Source organism: Cololabis saira, chromosome 18 (assembly GCF_033807715.1).
Source record: "Cololabis saira isolate AMF1-May2022 chromosome 18, fColSai1.1, whole genome shotgun sequence".
NCBI classification, from domain to species: domain Eukaryota; kingdom Metazoa; phylum Chordata; class Actinopteri; order Beloniformes; family Belonidae; genus Cololabis; species Cololabis saira.
In genome coordinates this window covers 21,229,555-21,250,347 of record NC_084604.1, presented here as the reverse complement: position 1 = coordinate 21,250,347, position 20,793 = coordinate 21,229,555, and the positions used below count along the sequence as shown (strand labels likewise).

Genomic DNA, 20,793 nt, shown 5'->3' with positions numbered 1-20,793 from the left:
GTAGTAGAAGAAGCAGACGAACAACAAAGAACCAACTGGAAGAACGCCGACGCAAAAGTGTGTGTGGCGCCACCTAGCATCGCGGAGTCAAACCCACCTCACTCAATAATCGATTGTCTTTTCGCGCTTGTATACTTGGATTTCTCAGAAACTCCAGTTGAATCCTTAGCTAGATTGTTGCCAATAGCTTGATTTAGATGTGCATGTAACCGCACCGAGTGAAGCAGAACACAAAAACAGAAACTGGTAACAAACAATAGATTAGATTAGATTAGATTAGATCTTTATTGTCATTCTGATGTAACAACGAAATTAAAAGTGCCATCAGTCAGTGCTAAAAAATAAATACTATAGTATATAAAACATTTACACACAACATAAAATAAAACAAATAACTGATTATAATATATAGCCACGCCTCGACTGATAGACAGGTGTCAACAATCAGAAGAAGTAAGATTAAGGAAATCTAACTTGAATTTGAGACACAAGGGACACGGCTTAAACAGGAAGTAAAACAATCCAAGTATCATTATAAAGCAGCTCGTCAGCAATGGGAATTCAAGATACTATAACACAACTAATAGAACTTTTAATTTCATGGTCAAGATTTTCTTTTTCTTCCCCCATAATAAGTCCTTTGCCTTTAAGCATCCTTGCTCTTGACAATTTCATATGCGTGATGTACTCAGAGATTGTGGTACACTTAACTGTTCCAGGATTTCAGTTACAAGAGCATACGAGGACACAAACATCACACACTGATAAAAGTTTTTAAAAAAAATATTTACAGCAGGTTTAAGTAAAAGACAGACATTACTCACGAGAGTCTCACATTAGTCTTAATTTGGAAAAATCGAGCCTAAACAATAACCTACCTATAAAGATGATATAGTTTATTGTAAAAAAAAAAAACCCCTGTATCTAGAAATTTATACTAACATTTGACAGTGTCAACTCAAAAAATGTTGTTTTAAGACCCGGTCAGTGTAAATACTATTGGTACAAAGAACACTTTCACAACATCAGCCGGAACGTAACAGACCATTACACAACTATTAAAATATATGTTTTTGTCAAAAGAAGAGAGAAATACATCTAATGAATTGCATAATCTGTCAAATTTCGAATTGCAACAAGAAATATTTATCAAGAAAAGGCTAACAAATAGACGACTTAAAGCATTCCAAGGTTATTGCTGTTTATTCAGGATGTGCTGTTCCTGGCACAAACTGAACCAGAGTCCCAATTCAAACAGCAAATCAAACTTTGCATAGACCTTTGAATCTTTGTTGATCAAAGTTCATCTCCTTTCCCCCAAAAAAACTTTTGACAAATGTTTCCAATACTCATTTAGGGCAGTGGAAGCACAACAACGCTATTTGCAGGTGCAACCGTGTAAGTACTACAACTCTGATTACTTTTGTTAAACAGATTACCAACGCCATATTTTTTAAAGTAAATTATAATTGCATAATGTTTACGAGTCTATCGTTTATAAATGTTTCTAAATGTGATTAGAATGTTAAACTCACAACAAAGACAAAAAAACAGTCTTGTGGTTAACAATGGTGCATTTATAGATACAGATTAGTGTAAAAGTGAATAAAAAAAAATGACCAAACTAATACTAAAGGACCAGTTGCACATTACATAATAGGAGAAATGCTGCTGTAAGGATTTGTCTTTGCTGGTTTGTCTGGTTTGTCTTTAGGTCAGTATTATCAAGAGAGATAAGTTTATCATTTTCTCATGTAAAGTAGAGGGACTTTGTGTTGGAATCACACACTGATCACTCAGTCTTCACTGATGAGTGTCTGTCTGTGACCTGATATATATTATTGTGAATAAATGCTTTAATCAGCTTGAGCTTTCATAGATTTAACTGTAAAGGGTAAAATCATTGCATGCATTAATGCTGACCAGGCATCTGTGTTTAATATACATCTAGAAGTAATGTAGGGTAACCTGATAATGGTGACCTTTAAAGTTCTTAAATTTAAATGATGATCTTCCAAATCCAATTTCTGTGCAAATCCAATCCAGTTAAAACCAAAAAAAATCCTTTAAGGAAAATTTATCAGTTTTGCCCCTAGGCTTTGATTCGTGAGTATCTTTCCAAAACCTTTGCCTTTGTCCCTCCACACAGGAAGGTGCACTGGACTTTGAGCCTGCAAAGCACTGTCTGGGCCCCCCACTCTTACAGAGTCCAGCTGAGGGTATAAAATAGTCAAACTTAGGCCGAGGCATCAGTCTCATCTGAGTACTCGCCAACCTCAAGGGAGAGAGCTTCAAGGAACCCATCATGGGGGACTTAAAGCTTGGCCTTTTGCTGCTTCTCAGCACGTCTGCCTTGGCTTGTGAGTGGAACTTAACAGCATTTACATGACAGTTTTCAACAATTTTATGATTGTAAAAAATTCTTTAAAGGTTTTCTTTATTCATTTATCTATTCAATGTGTGCATTTTGACTATGTGTAGCCAAATTTAAACAGTATTCCTATAATTGTCAACACTAAACTCTTTTACTCTTTTTTTTTACAAGGCTTTAAAATTGTATAATATAGTAACAAAGACTGTTTGGATTATAAAATTAACTGTTTTAAACCTATATTTGAGCTGATTTTAGGGCATTTTATTTTATTCAACATTCAACATTTGTTTGAATTATTATTTTAAAAAAGATAAAACAATCTGATTCTTTTTAAACAGTTGCCCAAAATGACGACCATCCAACCTGTTTGCGTAAGTTTATCTTTTACATCGCTCATCTTCACAAGCTTCACATATGTGTTGGTATTGAGCCAATGCTAATTTTACAGACTTGATTAAAGGATTATTAAATGTTGATTTTCCTCTAACTTTTAGTGGCTCAACGGTACAAAACCCTGCACAAGTATGAATACCTGTATGAAGCTGAATCTTTAAATGCCATCAACGGAGCCTCGCAGCTTAAGAATGGACCCAAAGCCACCTGCAAGGTTTGACATTTGACTTCACAGGGATCTTTAGCTTTTGTTCTGCTAACTCATGTTTCTTGTAGACTACTGTATATACGGAAGAAAAAATAAATATTTACCCTGTAACACAGGTTGAAATTGAAGTGCCTCAGACATGCAGTTTCATCATCCGGACCACTGACTGCAGGCTGAGCGAGGTGGTGGACATGGACGCAGAGGGAAACCCTGTCTTCGACCCTGCACCCACCTCTGATGCCTTTGCAGCTGAAATGGAAAGGTAGGGTACTGCATGAACTCTCCACAATGTTAGAAATATAACTTCTTCTTTGATGAGCACGTGAAAACCAATGCGCATGCTGTACATTTATTTTCAGGTATCCCCTGAAGGTTGTGATTGAAGGCGAGTATGATGTGAAACTGTACCCTGAGGAAGGAGAGTCAACAACTATCCTGAACTTCAAGAGGGGTATCATCTCTGCCCTGGCTGTGCCTCTTCTGGAAGAAGACAAGATCAAAAACATGGTACAATGAAAGCACAGACCAAATAAAGTCCATGCAGAATCCTTACTTTATATTTACGAAAATGCGTATTTGCTTTCTTTGTGTCTCCCTATCGTTTTTTTTTCAGCCCACGATCCACGGCAAGTGCAGGACCTCATACACCGTCAATGCCAGAGAGGACATTGCAACTGACATCAACGTGAGCAGGGATCTGTCCACATGCGACAAATTTGTGCCCATGAGAGATCACACCAGTCCCCTGGCACTTATCACTGGCATGGTAAGATATTAAAGTCAGGATGTTAGATGCTTGCATGAAACTTTCAAAAACAAATCAAAGTTTATATCCTCAAATTTTGTATTTTTTTTAATCAATCATAATGACATATTTAGAATCATAATAGCCATCTCTCCTGTACTTTGAAGTCATTATCTGTATAAAAGTTGTATTTGAGTGTACTTTATGGTGAAAATGCACATAAAAAATGTCCCTAAATAACTTCCAATAGTCCCCAAGGTTAATATATATATGTCTGTTTTTCAGAACTATCCTCTTTCTAAATTGATCAGAAGCTCCCAAACCTGCAACTACAAATTTGACAATGAGAAAAAACATATGACCTCGGGTTCCTGCACAGAAGACCACATCCTCATCCCCTTCTCCCACAAGTAAGTTTAACCTTGCGTCAGACTCTGCAGACTGCCTGTTATATAAGTGTGCTGTACAGACTAATATTGCACAACGTCTCTCTCATTATATAATTTTGTTTACCTTGTGCTCATCCTACAGAGGGAAATATGGAGTTACCAATGTTGGAAAGCAGGGGCTGACCCTGGTTGAGGTTTCCCCTCACAATGACAGAGTCTTTGACCACAGTAAGCACATTGCTGAATTTTCATTATCTCAATCTATTTGACGAGATTTTCTAAAAACAGATAAGATATTCTAGTATCCTAACTGTTTTTAGTTTTCAGAGGTAGAGATAGGGATCTTTTGTGGTAATATCAACATCAAAAAAATCTGCTTTCTCATGACCTTGATGAAATAAGGAAGATATTCTTCAAAGGACATCAACAGAACGATACAGCAGAATTATTTGTATATACAGTATTTTGAATATTTTGAAATTTTGTTTTTGTACTATTTTGTTAGTTAGAATAGTTACAAACATCAGTGCTTGCTCATCACAATTATGTTATTTATGTGTAAAGATGACAACGCGAAGGACCTTCACATGGAAGCTGTCGATGACAAGAGTGCCGTGCAGGATAAAGAAGCAGCTCTGACTCTCATGAGAGAACTGCACACTCTGCCAGAGACCGAGGGCGAGAAGAGGGCCCACCTGTTCAACAAACTTGTCTCCATGGCCCGTGGAATGAAGACCGAAACCCTGAGCAGTGCCCTCCCTGAGGCTGTTGGCTTGTCCCGCTTCCTGACCATCCAGGTTCTGGCCCAGTGTGGAACCCCTGAGTGCACCAGTGCTATCATGGAGAACCTCAGGACCTTCGACACCTCCTCCCTTGAGGTCGATGCCACTGTTGTCGCCCTGGGACTCATGTCCAACCCTTCTGCCCTCCTGATCAATGACATGCTTGAGATGGCCAAGTACAAGCCCAGCAAGCCCATCATGTATGCTCTGAGTAATGTTGTCAAGAGGTAGGTGAAGTTGATCAGTTTTATGCTTGGTATTCCAGTAAAATAAGCTATACAGAGTTGTTGTTTTGTTTTTTTTATATATATTTCTTTTTTTTTTTTACAGATTTTACAAAGCTGAGGGAAAACTGATTCCTGAGATTCACTCTGTTGCTGAATTCATGGCTGCAGAGTTGGGTGACTGTACTGGAGACAAGGATCAAACTTTCATGACACTGAGGGTAAGCATCTCACTTCACAACACAAACTAGAAATAAAAGCAAAGACATTGAGAATTTTTGATACAGAGTTATGAATGTCTGAGTTGTATGAAATCTGATTCCCTAACATACTGGTAAGTCCCTAAATTTGTCAATGTAAAATAAACATTTCAGCAAGAGTAGTGATCTTTACTGAGCCCCTAAAGGGACACAGATTTTTTTTTTTATATATAATGAGTTTTAAGCGCGCGCGTAAAACCTTTAAGTGAGCACGTAAAGTTGTTTACGTGAGCACGTAAAACGTTTATGCACTCCCTAAAAAGTTTCACGTGCTCTCGCAAAACTTATAAGTGAGCGCCTAAAAGTTGTTCTACGTGAGCGCGTAAAAACAAGTGCATGGGAGTTTTGCTGGAACAGGAGACCCTCCAGTTGCGCCCTGCTCTGTTTATGAATGGAAATGACATTACAGGATTTAGCTGATCTATATTTTAATCTGGGACTCCATTATAAGGACATTACCACTTTGCTTGCAAGTAAACAACTTTACGTGCTCACTTAAAGATTTTACGCGCGCGCGTAAAGGTTTCACGCACGCGCTTAAAACTCATTATATAAAAAAAAAATAAAATCTGTGTCCCTTTAGGGGCTCCGTAGATCTTTGTTGGGTTTTTTGATGTGTTTGTTTTACATATTTTTAAATGTAGTGGTTTTCTTTTCATCTAAGGTGATTGGAAACATGGCTCCAGCTGTGGTTCCTGCTAGTCCAGCACTCAGAAAGGCTGTCATCCAGTGTGTGAAGCAACCTGCTGCCTCCCAAACTGTGCAACAGGCCGCCATCCAGGTGTACAGGCAGATCCCAGTCTCAGCAGAGGTAGGTCAAACAATTAGTCTGAGAGATTGTTGGATGTCTATTGTCAGTAATTCAACTGTATGCTACATTTCAGTGTGTTATTATCATATTCTCATGGTTACAGGACAGAGAGGTGTTTATGCAGGTGCTTTTGGACAACAGCAAGCCCGTTCAAGAACGCGTCGCTGCATACCTAGTACTTATGAAAGACCCCCAAATAAATGAGCTCTCCCAGATATCTAAGGTTTTGTTCAGTGTAGAAGACCTACAAGTCAAGAGCTTTATTGCCTCACACATCAAAAACATTTTGTCATCTACTGAGCCTGAGACCCAAGAGTAAGAAAAATTTTGATTTGATGATCTATGGATTCCCGAATCACCAAGGTAGATTTAACTGTCCCTTTATTCTTTCACACAGCCTGAGAGAGATGATTTATAATGCCATCAATGTTAATGAAATTGGGCTTAACATGGACCCCATCAGTTATTCTCGCAACTACAAGATCGGCTCTTTGCAAGGCAACATGATCTTTGAGGGTGCAGGCTACCTCCCCAAGGAGGTCATGCTTGATATGACTCTGAAGGCATTTGGCTTTGAGATTGACATGTTGGAGGTAAACATTTTGAGCTAACTAACAAAATTGTGCTTTATGGCTTTTTTTTCATTTTTTTACAAGCAGTACTGTTTAACTGTGGGAAAATGTTTGCAGATCGGTATGGACGGCAAGGGATTTGAGCCAACAGTTGATGCTCTGTTTGGAGAGAACGGATTCTTCCCCGACACTACTCTGAAGACGATGTATTTTGTCTCTGACAACATCCCAAATGCCGTCAATGAGATCCTGCAGAACATTGTACCTGCTCTGAAGAGGAACCGGATGAGGAGAGAGGTACAAACAGGATATTGCTTTGCATGCATTAATTACAATATGAAATTTATGTAATTGCCTGGTAAATAATACACATTTGTATTTAGGCTTCCCGGGGCCTGTTGAAGGGGATTGGAGACAACCTCAACAAACTAGTGAGGGAGCTGAAGGCTGCAGGGTCTCCTGAGGCCATGGTTTATCTGAGACTCTTGGGAAATGAGCTGGGATATCTGAGGACCAATGACATTGAAGAGATGACCTTCTCTGCTGCTATGATGATTAATAGTCTGTTCAAAATGTTTCCACGAGATGTAAGTTGAAGTATTTAAAATAATTCAATTGCATCCCAAAAAGCAAAACCAAATATTCATGAAGAAATTCCTTATTCATACTTTAAATGTTCTGTGTATGACTTTATTTGCCACAGATAATGAAGTCACTGATGACTAACCCTGACACCACAATCTTTACCCACTACATCTTCATGGACAATGAATTCTTCCTGCCGACTGTCACTGGTGTGCCTCTGAGGATTGCATTGTCTGGCACTTTCGCCCCAGGTTTCAAAGGGGGACTTCAGATCGCTCGTGACATGGTAATTCTTCATAAGTGCATTTAAATGTCACTTATGGTTTTTAATACTCCATCAACATATGTGTTAATAGTTTTCTTGTCTTGCCACACAGAGCGCAATGACCTTCATGCCATCCGCTGGAATTGAGTTTGTCACTCAGGTTGGCTCTCACATCCCTGAATATGTCAACTCTGGATTGGAAATGCACACAAACATTTACCATGAGAGTGGGATCAGTGCTAAGATCTCCATGGGACAGGAACATGTTAAGCTGACCATCCCTGCTCCAACAAACCCTACCAAGCTCATCAAAATTACGTAAGCCACTTGACTTTTATTTTTTTTTTTACTTTTGTTCTAAAATGAGTTTTTAAACATATAAAGGTGCTTTGATACTGTAGAAACACCCTGGTGGCAGTGACAGGATCAAAAATGATGACTATCCCTCCCGTGATGATGGACAAAGTTGACGTCAACAAGTGTACCCCAGCCTTTTCTGGAATGAAGTTCTGCACTGCTCTCCAATACATGGATGCTTTCTCTCATGAGACAGCTCCTTACTTCCCCTTCACTGGTGACAGCAAGTCAGTAAGGCTTTCTAAACCACAAACAAATAGCTATTACTCAAGTAGAATTATTTGATAATGAACTATGTGCTTAATTAACAACTCAGATTTGCGGTGGAGCTCCACCCCACTGGGGAAGTCACAGAGTACACAGCCACTGTTGCCTATGAGCTTCTCAAGGAGGGAGATGAGGGTCGGCAGAAGGTTGACACACTGAACTTTATCCTGAAAGCTGAAGGTAATACGAGATATAGACAATTCTTCATTACAAATTTAAAAGGTTTTGCTGATACAGTGTAAAATGATTCGATTGATTATTTGGTGACCTACAGGTGCAGAATCCACTGAAGCCAGAGCAGTCTTGAAATACAACAGAAGGAAGAATGTAATCACAGCAGATATCCAAATCCCTGACTACGATGTGGAGGCTGGGCTCAGGCTGGGTGTTGTTGATGGAAGAACCAGGGGCAAAGGAACTCATTCCATCTCTCTTGACTTTGTGAACAAGAATATCCCACAGCTCTCCCTGATTGGCCGTGCAAAGTAATAAATCATTCATAAACCCTCAATGGCAATAATGTTGCCCTTATGATTCAACAGTATGCTGACTAATTTGTACATCTTTCAGTCTCAAGGCTATGAAGGAAGGTATGCTGCAAATTCAGCTTTTGGTGCCATCAATTGACACTGATGCTACTATCACAGCTAACATGAAATATGATGAAGAACTGGAACTGGAACTGGAGAGTGATATCAAAATCATGGGTGCCACCTCTGAGCAGGAAATTTCAATGAAATATGGTAAAGTCTTTTCTCAATCCCCCCTTTTTTCCCTATTTAAATCTGATCAGCATGTTTTGCACAGAAAATATGCCATTGTGTATGGAGCTAGAACAGTCTCATAATTCACAAATGCACAGGACAAGTTTTACAAATGCACAGACCGATTTCCAAATACACACACCGTTTCACACGTGCACAGGACAAGTTTTACAAATGCACAGACCGATTTACAAATGCAGAGGACAAGTTTTACAAATGCACAGACCGATTTGCAAATACACACACCGTTTCACACGTGCGTAGGACAAGATATACAAATGTATTTTTGATGCACACACAAATATAACCTGATTTACAAATGTTTTTTTGTCTGTGAGCTGCGCTGGATTTGTGTGTGAGTTTTGAGACTCCCTTGACGTGACTAGATCCACAAATGTGGTTTTTTTTAACACGGAAGGATCTGCAACCAATCAGATTAAAGGGGCGGATCCACCTGCTGTTTGAACTGCGTTAGCGCTGTTCACTTAGAAAAGTGATTCATATTTCGAGTTGGTGGAATAAAGATAAATAAACACCAACAGGAGATAAAAGATAAATAGACAGGATGGAGAGGAGATCACTGTTCTTATTTTCTTGTGATTTCGGTAAATAAAACAGCGTGATCTGAGATGGTTTGTCGGGCTGTTCAACCAGAGCCGTCAGGAGGGCTCTAGTCCACCGCCCGCGGGCCCCCTCGGCCGCCGCCGGGCGGGGGGGGGGCCTCGCAGGCGGTGGGTTGCCTCCCTCCTACTTCTCCCCTCTGTGGGGTTTGCCGGTGGCCTGGGTTCCGGGCTCTTCCTTGTCGGCCTCTGGTCTCGCGGGTGGCGGGGTCGCTCCCCCCCCTCCCCCACTATAGATACACTTCAGGTGGAGCTTTGTTTGGTTTATTTCACACACACACACACACACACACACACATACACACATATAGTCATTTAGTCACATGCACACACACACACACACACACACACACACACACACACACACACACACACACACACGCATGATCATATACATACACACACACACACATAGACATACACACTGGCTTGTTCACCTGCATGCTGGCTCTCTAGTTTTTGGGTTTAGGTAGCGGTAGCGATAGCTTAGCTCAGACTGCGATCAGATCTCAAGATTTAGGTCGATTGCTGTTCGTGTTTTGGTTGGCTCCGTGCCGGTTTCGTGCTTTGTTTGTGGTTTTTTTGTTGCAGATTTCCAGTGCTTGACGTGTGTCTCCGTGTGTTCCTGCTTCCTGGATTGGCAGCGGATGTCGTCACCCCCCCCCCCCACCCCCTCCCCCCCCCAAAAAAAAAAAAAAAAAAAACACTGGGTTTGTATGTGTACGGTATATTTATGTATGTGTACGCATATGTGTGCGTATATATATGTATATATTACATATAGTAATAATGCACATATATACACTTTTGGTTTCTACCGTCATGGTATAATTCAATAATATGTGTGCAGACAAGGTAAAAAAAAAAAAAAAAAAGGAGGGCTCTAGTCCTGCCGATGCAGCAACTGATGATGAGAAACAGCGGAGATATTTCTGTATTTGAACTACAGGTGTCTTTCAGGAGAAAGAGCCTGTTGACGGGGGTGAATATTACTGCAGGTTGCGTTCTGGCTTTGGCCGCGAGTGGCGCTGGTCCCGGTCATACACCAGCTGACCAGTGACCAGACGTGGAGGTCAGAAACAAGCAGCTGTTATCCTCACATTTATGATGTGACATTGCCACCAAACAGAGACAAACATGTGTCAAAACAGCAGTGGCAGATCAACACATTCCCGGTGCAGAGTCATGCTCATGGGAAGATGCAGCGGTGATGATGCTGGTCGGGGTTTAGTCCACCGATCATCAAACATCTGAGCTGGATACAGAGGTTCTTCGGTTATCAGTCGACTGATACCGACTTTACTGCGGATATTTCGGTAAATTAATCTTTTGTGGATCTAGTCACGTCAAGGGAGTCTCAAAACTCACACACAAATCCAGCGCAGCTCACAGACAAAAAAACATTTGTAAATCAGGTTATATTTGTGTGTGCATCAAAAATACATTTGTATATCTTGTCCTACGCACGTGTGAATTGTTCTGTGCACGTGTGAAACGGTGTGTGTATTTGCAAATCGGTCTGTGCATTTGTAAAACTTGTCCTGTGCATTTGTGAATTATGAGACTGTTCTAGCTCCATAATTGTGAGGATTGTAGTTCATTTTTTGCATACTAAGCAATCACTTGACATTTAAAGACATTATGAAAAATGTTTTTCCAGAAAATTGACTGAGGTCACAATAGTCACGCCAGAATACAAACTATAAGCTTGTGATAAAGGCTCAGTGGTTCAGACAATTCAGTGTTCAATACTGGCATTTATGTGTGGGCTTTAGGTGTCAACAACAGCAGCTTTGATCTGTGTAACAAACAAATAGGGAAAAATGCAAGATTATCCAATTATCAAACCTGAGAGGAAATGCCTAAAGAGAAGTTTCTTTTTCATTATATTGTCACTTGTTTCAGATGCCAGCAAAATTGAGATTCAGGTCAAGTCTGATGTGGAAACCAAGACCACCTCCCTGCCTAATGCTGAATTCATTGAGAGGTACGGCAACGAGATTCTTGACATGCAGGTGGGGCAGACAGACATGAGAGTCCGTCACATCTTCAAGAAGTTTGTGGAGGTATGTATTTTCTTCAGTCATTAAGATTTAGTAAAATATGAAACAAACATAAAAAAACTCCCTGCCTGATTTTTTTTTTTTTTTTTACAAATATTTTAGGCAGCGAACAATTACATGGACAAGTATGGTGCTGAAATGCTTCCATACATGCAGAACTTCAGACTTCCTGATATCCCTGAGATTTCTCTGCCGGAGAAACTTTTCCTGAATACGTGAGTGTGAACATGGTGACCGTTGAAATTAACTGAATTGATTTGTTTTTTTCACATTAACATCTTATGTCTGTATTTTTCACAGCAACACAAAGGCTGCCTATTATTTCAACGATGATCACTTCACATTTGCTATCCCCCTGCTTTTTGGAGGAAAGTCAACAGAACAGCTTAACCTCCCACCAGTTCTGGCCACTCCTAGGGTGTCTCTACCCCAGTTTGGATTTGAACTCACCCCTATGGAGATCCCCATCCCAAAGCTTGTGGTTCCCGAGAGGCTGACTCTGTCTATTCCTCTTTTCGGCAAGGCTGAGGTTTCAACAATGATGACAAGCAACCTGTACGATGTGGAGGGCTCAATTGCTGTTGGTAAAGATGTTGTCGAACCACCAAGCTACTCAACTAGATTTGATGTGAAAGGAACTTCTCCGATTGACATCTTCTCAGTAGCAGTTGAAGGTATGACATAGTAAAGGTTGTTAAAGATAAACTACATTTTCTATATTGTGATCTTTAACTAGTTTAAAATTAGGTTTTGCTTTCTTGTTTTAAAACATTTTTTATTACAGTTTTCACTTGAATGATCAGCTGTGCATTTCATATAGGTCTCAATATTTTCTGTTAACTAGTCACTCGGCTGAGTTATAAATGATCAATTATATCATTTTTTTTCTCCTGTGTTTGGAATTTAGGCTCTGGAATGGTGTCCACCATAGATTTCCTCAAGGCCCATTTGAGAAGCTCTTTGAGCCATAAATTTATTGAAGCAAGAATTACAATTACAGAGGACGCAGTCATGACAGACCGCATCAGTTTGAAATCAGTAAGCAAGTTAGACGTCACAAGCCCACTTGGTCTCAATATTGTGCTAGAGCACACTGGCATGACAGGAGTCAATACTGTAGAAATATCCGGTGACCACAACTTTGAGGGAACATTCAAAGCTGGACCCATCTATGGCAAGACCACTTCAGGCCAGTCTTTTACCATCGTCCCATTCCAACCGGAAGCAAAGATTGAGTCATCTGTTAAGTTTGAATCCACAGCAGTCAACGGCCAGAACATAATTACAGCAGAACTTTCCAATGGTGAATTATCTGTTGTGTCTAACTCCAATGCCTTTGACGGCATCTTCACCCATGACGCTGAGCTTTCCTTCAAAGACAACAAGTTGACAGTGAAATGTGATGCAAGTGACATTGTTCGTGGTATGACCATCCGGAACCAAGCTGAAGCCTCTGCTGATGCTGGTGAATTCATCATCAGGTTGGAGACAAATGGAGACTATGCTGAAAACCGCATCTACTCTCTTCTCACTGCTTCTCTTGACTCTGCTGGTTTGGCTGTGAACTATGACGCCAATGTGAAGCTTCTTGAGAATGAGGCGCTGCACAAAGCTATTCTGACACTCAACAAGCAAGGTTTGACCACAAGTGGAACAACTACCATCCACAGCCCCCTGTCTATGGAAAACACCTTTAAAGCTGGTCTTGATGCATCAAGTGCTACTCTATCAATTATCAACAAGGCTGCAATGCATGATCTCAAAGTTGATAATGACAACTCTCTAACAGTAACCCTCTATAGCCTTGACTTTATCTCAAAGGCTGAAGCCAGTGCAAGTGAGTATGCCTCTTACACTCATGATATCACCTTTAACCTAAAACCATACAGTGCTTCTGCTAATGTGAACAATGACCTGAAACTGCTGGGTGCCAACTTTATTAATGAGGCACAGCTCCAGTCAGACCTTTACAAGATAGACCTTACTGGAAGCCTGAAAGCTGTCTATGCAAATGAAGAGATTAAGCACACCTATCAGATTAACTCTGCTGATTTGAGTGCAAATGCAAAGTGTAGCACCACTGGAAAACTCTTTGGTTCTCACATGAGCCACAATACCGAGCTCGAGATTATTGGCCTGGCTGCCAAGTTCACCAATGATGCCCGCTTCAACTCACGCTCCATGCGCTTTGACCACACCATCCGTTGCAGCATTGTTCCTTTTGATTTCAACCTTGATTCCCTGTTCAATGCTGATGGAGAAATGATGTTGTATGGAAAGCACACTGCACAACTTTATGGAAAGTTGCTCCTCAGAGCACAACCCCTGGCTTTCGCCAGCTCACATGAATGCAGAGCTTCCTTGAACCAGATGCTGGACAATGGCTTGTCCTTTGAAACCACATATGACAACAAGATGGATACTGTTCTGTCACTCCAAGAGCAGAAGACCAGTTTTAAAATTAAGTCTAAAATGAACGAGCATGTCTTTAATCAAGGCATGGAGATTTACAACACGGCTGAAAGAATTGGAGCAGAGGTATCTGGCACCATCCTCACAAATGTCATTAACACAGCCTCCAATGACAATCAGGAGTTCACCATTTCTGGCTTCCTCAAGTATGACAAGAATACAGAGAGCCACATAATTCAGCTCCCTCTGATCAGAAATCTGCCTGTCTTCTTGGAAAGCATCAAGGAATTTGCAGTGCGTGTGGCAGAAGCACTACAAGGTTTCCTCAACAACGAGGAGGTGAGGGCTAGGCTTGAGGCTCTTCCCCAGCACATAATTGACTTTGTTGACCAAATTGACATAGAACGCGAGATAAATCAACTAATGCAGTATTTCAGTGACGTGGAAACATTATTGACAAACCTGAAGAATGATATTCTGGGAGTGGTGCATGTATTCGCATTATTCATCGAACGTGTTGTGGATACAGTCCAGGATGCTACTGTAAGTGGAATCTTGCCCGAAACCTTCATTTTGGAGATGCAGGAACTGTTCAATACCATTGTTGAAAATTATGACATCAAGGCTATCCTTGTGCATACGATTGACCTCATAACAGAAATTATCAATGAGATTCACCTGGAAGTGCTAAAGGACAGCAGCATTTCATTCCTGCATGATATTGAGAGCAGGTATGAGATCAAGGATAAAGTAAACACATTTCTCACTGAAGTCAGAGATGCCGTTGAGAATGCTGACCTGGCCGAATTTTTGGCTGAGCTGAAGACCTTCATTTTCAGCCGCTTAAGCTCGTTCAATGAACTGATACTGAGGGAAATTCCCGCAGAAATTATCGGTTATATAACCTTTATCATTCAGGAAGTAATTAGGGACTACGACATCACTAGCAAGATCAACGCACTTAGCGCAAAGATGAAAGAGTTGCTTTTGCAGTTAAAGGTGCAGAATTTCTTGGAAAAAGTTGTGGAACTCATTAAGCAACTCAGGATTGAGGAAACTATCAAGGCTGTAGCTAAAGGGGTGAAAGATGCAAACATTCCTACCAAATGTATGCAAATTTTCCAGGATACCATCAACTACTTGAAAACGACAGAGGTTAAAGAAATCATTGAAGAGCTGAACAAATATATTGAAATTACTGTTCAAAAACTGAGGTCTCTGGATTACAATAGCTTTGTGGATCATGCAAATCAGATTATTGCTGAGTACACAACCTATGTGAATGAGATGATCAGAACTCTTGAAATTCCCCAGAAACTTGAGGCAACGCGAGAATTTGTCAATACGCTCTTATCCTTTATTCGAGGGTTCGTGGAACACGTGAGAGAAATCAAAGTTGCAGAAATGATTAAATCAGCAAAGGAATTCACTGAACAGTTTGTGTGTGATCCCCTTAAGACATATGCAGAATACATAAAAAATGAAGTCAGAAATATGGATGTCAAAGTAGAACTTTCTGTGATTCTGCGCTTAATGAGAGATTTATACACAGACTTTATTACCACCTTAACTCACGTGGTCACTGACCTGTTTGAGATGTTTAAGTTTGTGTTAGATGACCAGAAGATCATCAGTGAGATTGAGCAGATCATTAATGTGTTCCTTTCTGAACTGAAGAAAGCTGAAATCAATTTGCCATCATTCACCATTCCTCTGACTGATCTTGCTGTGCCATCCACAACGTTTAGCATGAATATGCTGAAACGGTTTGAAATCCCAGAGCAGCTTGACATCCCTGAGTTCACGATTATGGGCATCTACACCATGCCAGCTACCACAGTTTCTTGTGAGAATATCAAAAAGATAATAATCGAACTCATTGATTTCATTGTAAACTATGAGGTCAAAATGATAGATGTGGAAGCAATCTATGGAGAACTAAGTTTGAACTACCTTCCTACCCTACCTGACATCACATTGCCACAAATAACTCTTTCAGAGATTACTATCCCTACCATCCCTAAAGTGCCCATTGAAAAACTTGTCCAGTCTCTTGAGGTTCCTGAGATCAAGCTACCAGCCATTCCAAGTGAGATCATGGTCCCATGCTTTGGTAAACTCCATGGTGAGATCAGATTCCAGACTCCCATCTACACCGTCAAGACTTCTGCTGAAATCCAAAACTCCACTGAGACTAAAATAACACCCCTGTTCACTGGATTATTCACTTCCCAGGGCAAATCTCCAAGTTTGGATATACTAAATTACAAGCTTGACTCCAACGTTCGCTTTGCAATCCCAAAAATGAAACGTGTTGTCCTTGCAGAGAGTATAAAGTTCAGCCATGTTGCTCTTGGAGTTGAACATCAGGCATCTGTGACTCTTTATGGCAAATCAGCTCAGGCCCAAGCAAAAACCACAGTTAAGGTTACTACTGCACCTTACACAGCCAATTTCCTTAACACAGCCTTTATAGCTGTGGAACAGGGAATGACTGGCAATATTGAGACAAATTACAATCATGTGGTGAACATTCCCATTGCTGATCTCCAAAGTGACGTTACTGTAACTCTGAAATCCCTTGTTCAACAAAATGGCTTCACCCTCTCTTTAACAGGAGACAATTCTGGCACTGGAAATTTGAATGATCATAATGGAAAACACAATAGCAACCTCAATTTGTCAATCAGTCCCAGCACCACTATCCTGTCTTTCACTGGTGACACAGATTCGAATATCTTAAAAATGAGGCATCTCATAGCAGCTGAATTTGGCACCCTAAGCTACTTCAAGTTCAATGTCAGCAATAAGGCAGAGGCACCAATCATCAAGAACAGTGTCTTTGAAGCAACTGGACTTGCCAGCTTTCATGAAATGAAGATTGATCTGAAAGCAAAACATGAGACAGAACTTAACGGTGGAGACAGCAGCATAATTTCCAATGCTTTCAACTTCGTAATCCGTCCTGTTGAGTTTGTCTTTGAATTCCAAAACAAAGGAAATGCCAGGGTCAACATTTTTAGATCTCTAACTGCTAAGGTAAACCTGCAGAATGATTACTTGGTCAACCTCAATCGTGACAGCCAAAAGATTAACACAGTCTTCCTGGTTCGCCTAAATCAGTACAAAATATTCTCAAGCCTTACTCTGGACAACAATGCAAAAGAAGCTGGCATCTTCGTTGCCATGGATGGTGAAGCCAATCTGGACTTCTTGAGATACCCTATCAGCATTCCTGAAATCGACTTGCCTTTAATCGTCTTCCGTAGTCCAGCTATCACAGATCTGAACTTGTATGAGGCAACTGGAATGCAGAACATTTTGACGACCACTGAGCAGGCTGTTGGTGTCAATGCCAAGATGGTTTACAAGAAAAGCATGGCTCCCCCACTTATTGATGCAATGGGTCTAATTCGCATTCCCTCCTTGGGTAACATGATCACAGACCTGTCTTTCAAGTCTGCCATTATTAATCTGAATGCCAACACTGAACTATCAGCTGAAGATGATCTTGTGTTCCGTCTGGCTGCCACCACTGCATCCGTGTTTGAGAGTCTGAAAGCCAAACTTGATGGCACCACCAGAATGACCACCAAGAGAGGAATTAAGATGGCCAACTCCTTGTCCCTTGAAAATCAACACATTGAAGGCAATCATGACAGCACCGTGAGCATAAGCGCTGACACTTTTGAAACTGCAGTCTCTGTGGAAACAACTGCAAAGATTAACCTGCCTATCCTAAACTTGGATGGAAGCCAAAATCTGGTTGCAGTTATAAACTCCAAACCAAATCTTCTCTCCACCTTGAAGATGAAGGGTGATGTCATCATCCCTATGATTAATGCTACTGGAAAGGCAGAAGCAGACCACAGTCTGAAGCTGGAAGGAACTTTTGAGTACGTTTCTATGGAGTCATCTATCAAGTCAAACGTGGATGGCAGAGTGTTTGAAAAGAATCTGGTTTTGGGAGTCCTGGACAATGACGCTAATCTGTACCTAAACAAAGACGGCCTCCGTGCTACTTCCAAACTTATTGCTGATGCCAAGTTTCATCATGGAACAACCAAAGTCTTAAACATGGATGTGAACAGCAATCTGGCTGCTGAAGCCAACATGGGCCGTGTGTATGCAGAGCTGAAGCATACTGTCAACAACGAGGCAAACATGTTCTTCATCGTCAACACCAAGGGGAAACATCGTGCCAGTGCTCTAGTTGACTTTACACCATTCTCGTCATTGACAGCTGACATTGAGATTGACATGAACCAGCCGAGCGACTTGGGTGACTTACGTTTCTTGGAGAAGATTGTTGCTGAGGTGGCAACTTCCAAGCAGAAGATCTCTATTAACACCAAGTTTATTAGCCCACTGTATACCACCAATATGGAATATGAAGTGGAAGGCAATGCTCCAGTATTCAGGGTTGTTTTTACGTCCTCTGCAACCTCTCCTATTGTGGTCTTGGAGTACGTCCTAGATGGTGAGTTAATGAAAATTAACATATTTATTGTATTCTCATCCTGAAAACTGTTAAACTTCAAATTGTTTTTTCTTCCAATAGCTTCTACCACTGCAAACTTTGAGAATGACCTTCTGAACATGGTTAGCAAGCTTGCTCTGACCCATGCTGACCTGACCATGGATGTCAACCACATCATTGCTCAATCTTTAAGGTAATATTCTCACCACGTTATAATGTAATAATATAATCAAGGTAACTACTATGAAAGTTTCAAGTAATTAACAATTTTTCCTCTGACACTTTAGGATAAAGCGCCAGGCTGATGAAAGGTAAATATTCTCTAATATTTCATTTACACTTTTACACGTCTCACCTGACCCATGTGAGGTCCCAGCATTTTTGCTGGGGAACTGACATGAACTTCCCACATTCTCACCTGGCTGGTTTTAATTTGAAATGCTCTCTTTCTCCTCTAGTGTCTCTCGCCATACCCTGAACGTGGATATCACCAGTCCGACTTTCACCGATATGAACCTTCGCTATGCTTCACTCAGAGATGCTATCAGCGCTTCAGTATCTTCTCCTTCAGCTGGCTTCCTTGGCTATCAATTCAGTGGTAAAGTCCCATTCCAGATGAATGCAAGAGTCTTTGGCCGTTATCCTGTGAGTATCATTAACCTTTTTAGTAAAATGGGAAATTAAATTCTAAAATCAAAACATGTCTAAAATAACATCTGTCCTTTATTTAGTCTACCCCAGATGCAGATGTTGACATTTTGGTCATCAGAACATCCAAGGATGCTGATAAGGCCAACCTGCAGATTGTTTACGACATGGAAGCCCCTGAGGGAATGTTCACTGAGCTTAAGGAAAGACTCCCCTCTATTATCTCTACAATCACAGCATTTGCTGACAAGCACCACATCACAAGCAGTATGGAGATGCTGAAGGACTCAGTTTTTGATCACATCAGAGAAGTCTATGACGATGCAATCAACTATGATACTCAATTGAGCCAGTTGTCCATTTTCTTTAGGAGCACAATTGGCAGGTATCAGAAAACTTTCCTGTCCTTCCTTGATGCTTTCCTCAAGGTTTTGAGGGAGACCCTCTTCATAGTCCCTTGGTCCAATGAGATGCTCACCATCCCTGATCTCCTGGACACAAGGCGAGGCGGAAGCATTGCTCACATGCTGGATATAACGATCCAGACTATCGATGAGAACATGGAGGTGTATTACAGATATTTTGCAGAGATAATAAGCAATGCTAAAATACAGATGTTAGATGGTGAAGTAATGACTGGAGAGCAAATCATCAATCAGGTCAAAACAGCTGTCAGAAACATCTTTGATGAAGTGGTGGGCCGTGTGACAAGTGGGGATAGGTTTGACAACTATCTAGAAAGTATAGGTTACAACCTAGAGGCTTATTTTGAGAAAACCCAGGAGCTTGTTGACTCTATCAATTCGGACTACTTAGATGAAATGTTCATGGGTATCAACAGGTTGTATCGTGAACTGGTGACAGTTATTATGGACATGGCTGACCAGATCTTTAGTTTCAGAAGGGAGCAGTTCAACAGAGTGTGTGAGTTCATCATGGAAGGCATCATCAGAGCAATAGACCAGTTCAATAATGCATTTTATGAATCCGTGCAGCAAGCTCCAGAGGAAGTGCGAGCCTACATGACAGTTACAGGTGGAAAGGTTGAGATTAATATTCCATTTTATCTCCAGTTTTAATTGATTCTCAAAGACAGAAAGCTAAGCTCACATGACACACTATCACCTGTTCAGGACACATGCCTAGAAAGAGCATGGACATCCTAGCGATATTTATAACAATGACTTTCACAGAAACAACTTTTGTATCACTTGAATTGTGATGTTCTGTTTAAAACTGAAAATGAAATGTTGTATTGATACTTTCTGACCAAGTGTGAAAAGCAAAAAATAAAAGCTGTTATTACAATCTTTGAGTGTCTGATTTATTGCTTTATGCATGTTTTTCTTTAAACATACATAAAAAAGTGAGGAACTTTAACTACCCTAGAAAGTTGATTGATGTTACATCAGTTTGCATGAAGCACATGGAAAAGCATCCATTAATCTCTGTACCTCTATCATCCTGCTTGTGGTTGCAGGGGAGTGTGAGCCTGTCCCAGCAATCACTGGGGGAACAGCAGCACATTTAGAAACTTAATCAATATTTTCTAAATAGATTTCTTCACTCATTAG

General features: G+C 40.6%; 1 protein-coding gene across 1 annotated transcript; it reads left to right on the top strand.

Moving 5' to 3' along the window:
* The first annotated feature begins 1,349 nt into the window (after positions 1–1,349).
* On the top strand, positions 1,350–20,527 carry apobb.1 (apolipoprotein Bb, tandem duplicate 1). Its single transcript, XM_061707298.1, has 30 exons — positions 1,350–1,398; positions 2,150–2,360; positions 2,713–2,745; positions 2,869–2,981; positions 3,092–3,237; positions 3,335–3,482; positions 3,589–3,741; positions 4,006–4,130; positions 4,252–4,337; positions 4,674–5,118; positions 5,222–5,336; positions 6,040–6,186; positions 6,290–6,501; positions 6,584–6,779; positions 6,876–7,055; positions 7,142–7,345; positions 7,462–7,629; positions 7,721–7,926; positions 8,010–8,192; positions 8,282–8,412; positions 8,507–8,717; positions 8,803–8,975; positions 11,522–11,682; positions 11,782–11,894; positions 11,980–12,353; positions 12,587–18,571; positions 18,653–18,764; positions 18,859–18,882; positions 19,030–19,216; positions 19,303–20,527. Exons 2-30 carry the CDS (start codon positions 2,306–2,308, stop codon positions 20,296–20,298), a joined length of 11,382 nt encoding a protein of 3,793 aa, XP_061563282.1. The 5' UTR covers positions 1,350–1,398; positions 2,150–2,305; the 3' UTR covers positions 20,299–20,527.
* The last annotated feature ends 266 nt before the right edge of the window (positions 20,528–20,793 follow it).

What these genes read in the sequence shown, in the direction of transcription:
- apobb.1 (XM_061707298.1), top strand. Translation starts at nt 2,306, where the DNA reads ATGGGGGACTTAAAGCTTGGCCTTTTGCTGCTTCTCAGCACGTCTGCC. An exon ending in AAGACAAGATCAAAAACATG is followed by an intron (nt 3,483 to 3,588) that starts GTACAATGAAAG and finishes TTTTTTTTTCAG; the next exon opens with CCCACGATCCACGGCAAGTG. An exon ending in CTTTATCCTGAAAGCTGAAG is followed by an intron (nt 8,413 to 8,506) that starts GTAATACGAGAT and finishes GGTGACCTACAG; the next exon opens with GTGCAGAATCCACTGAAGCC.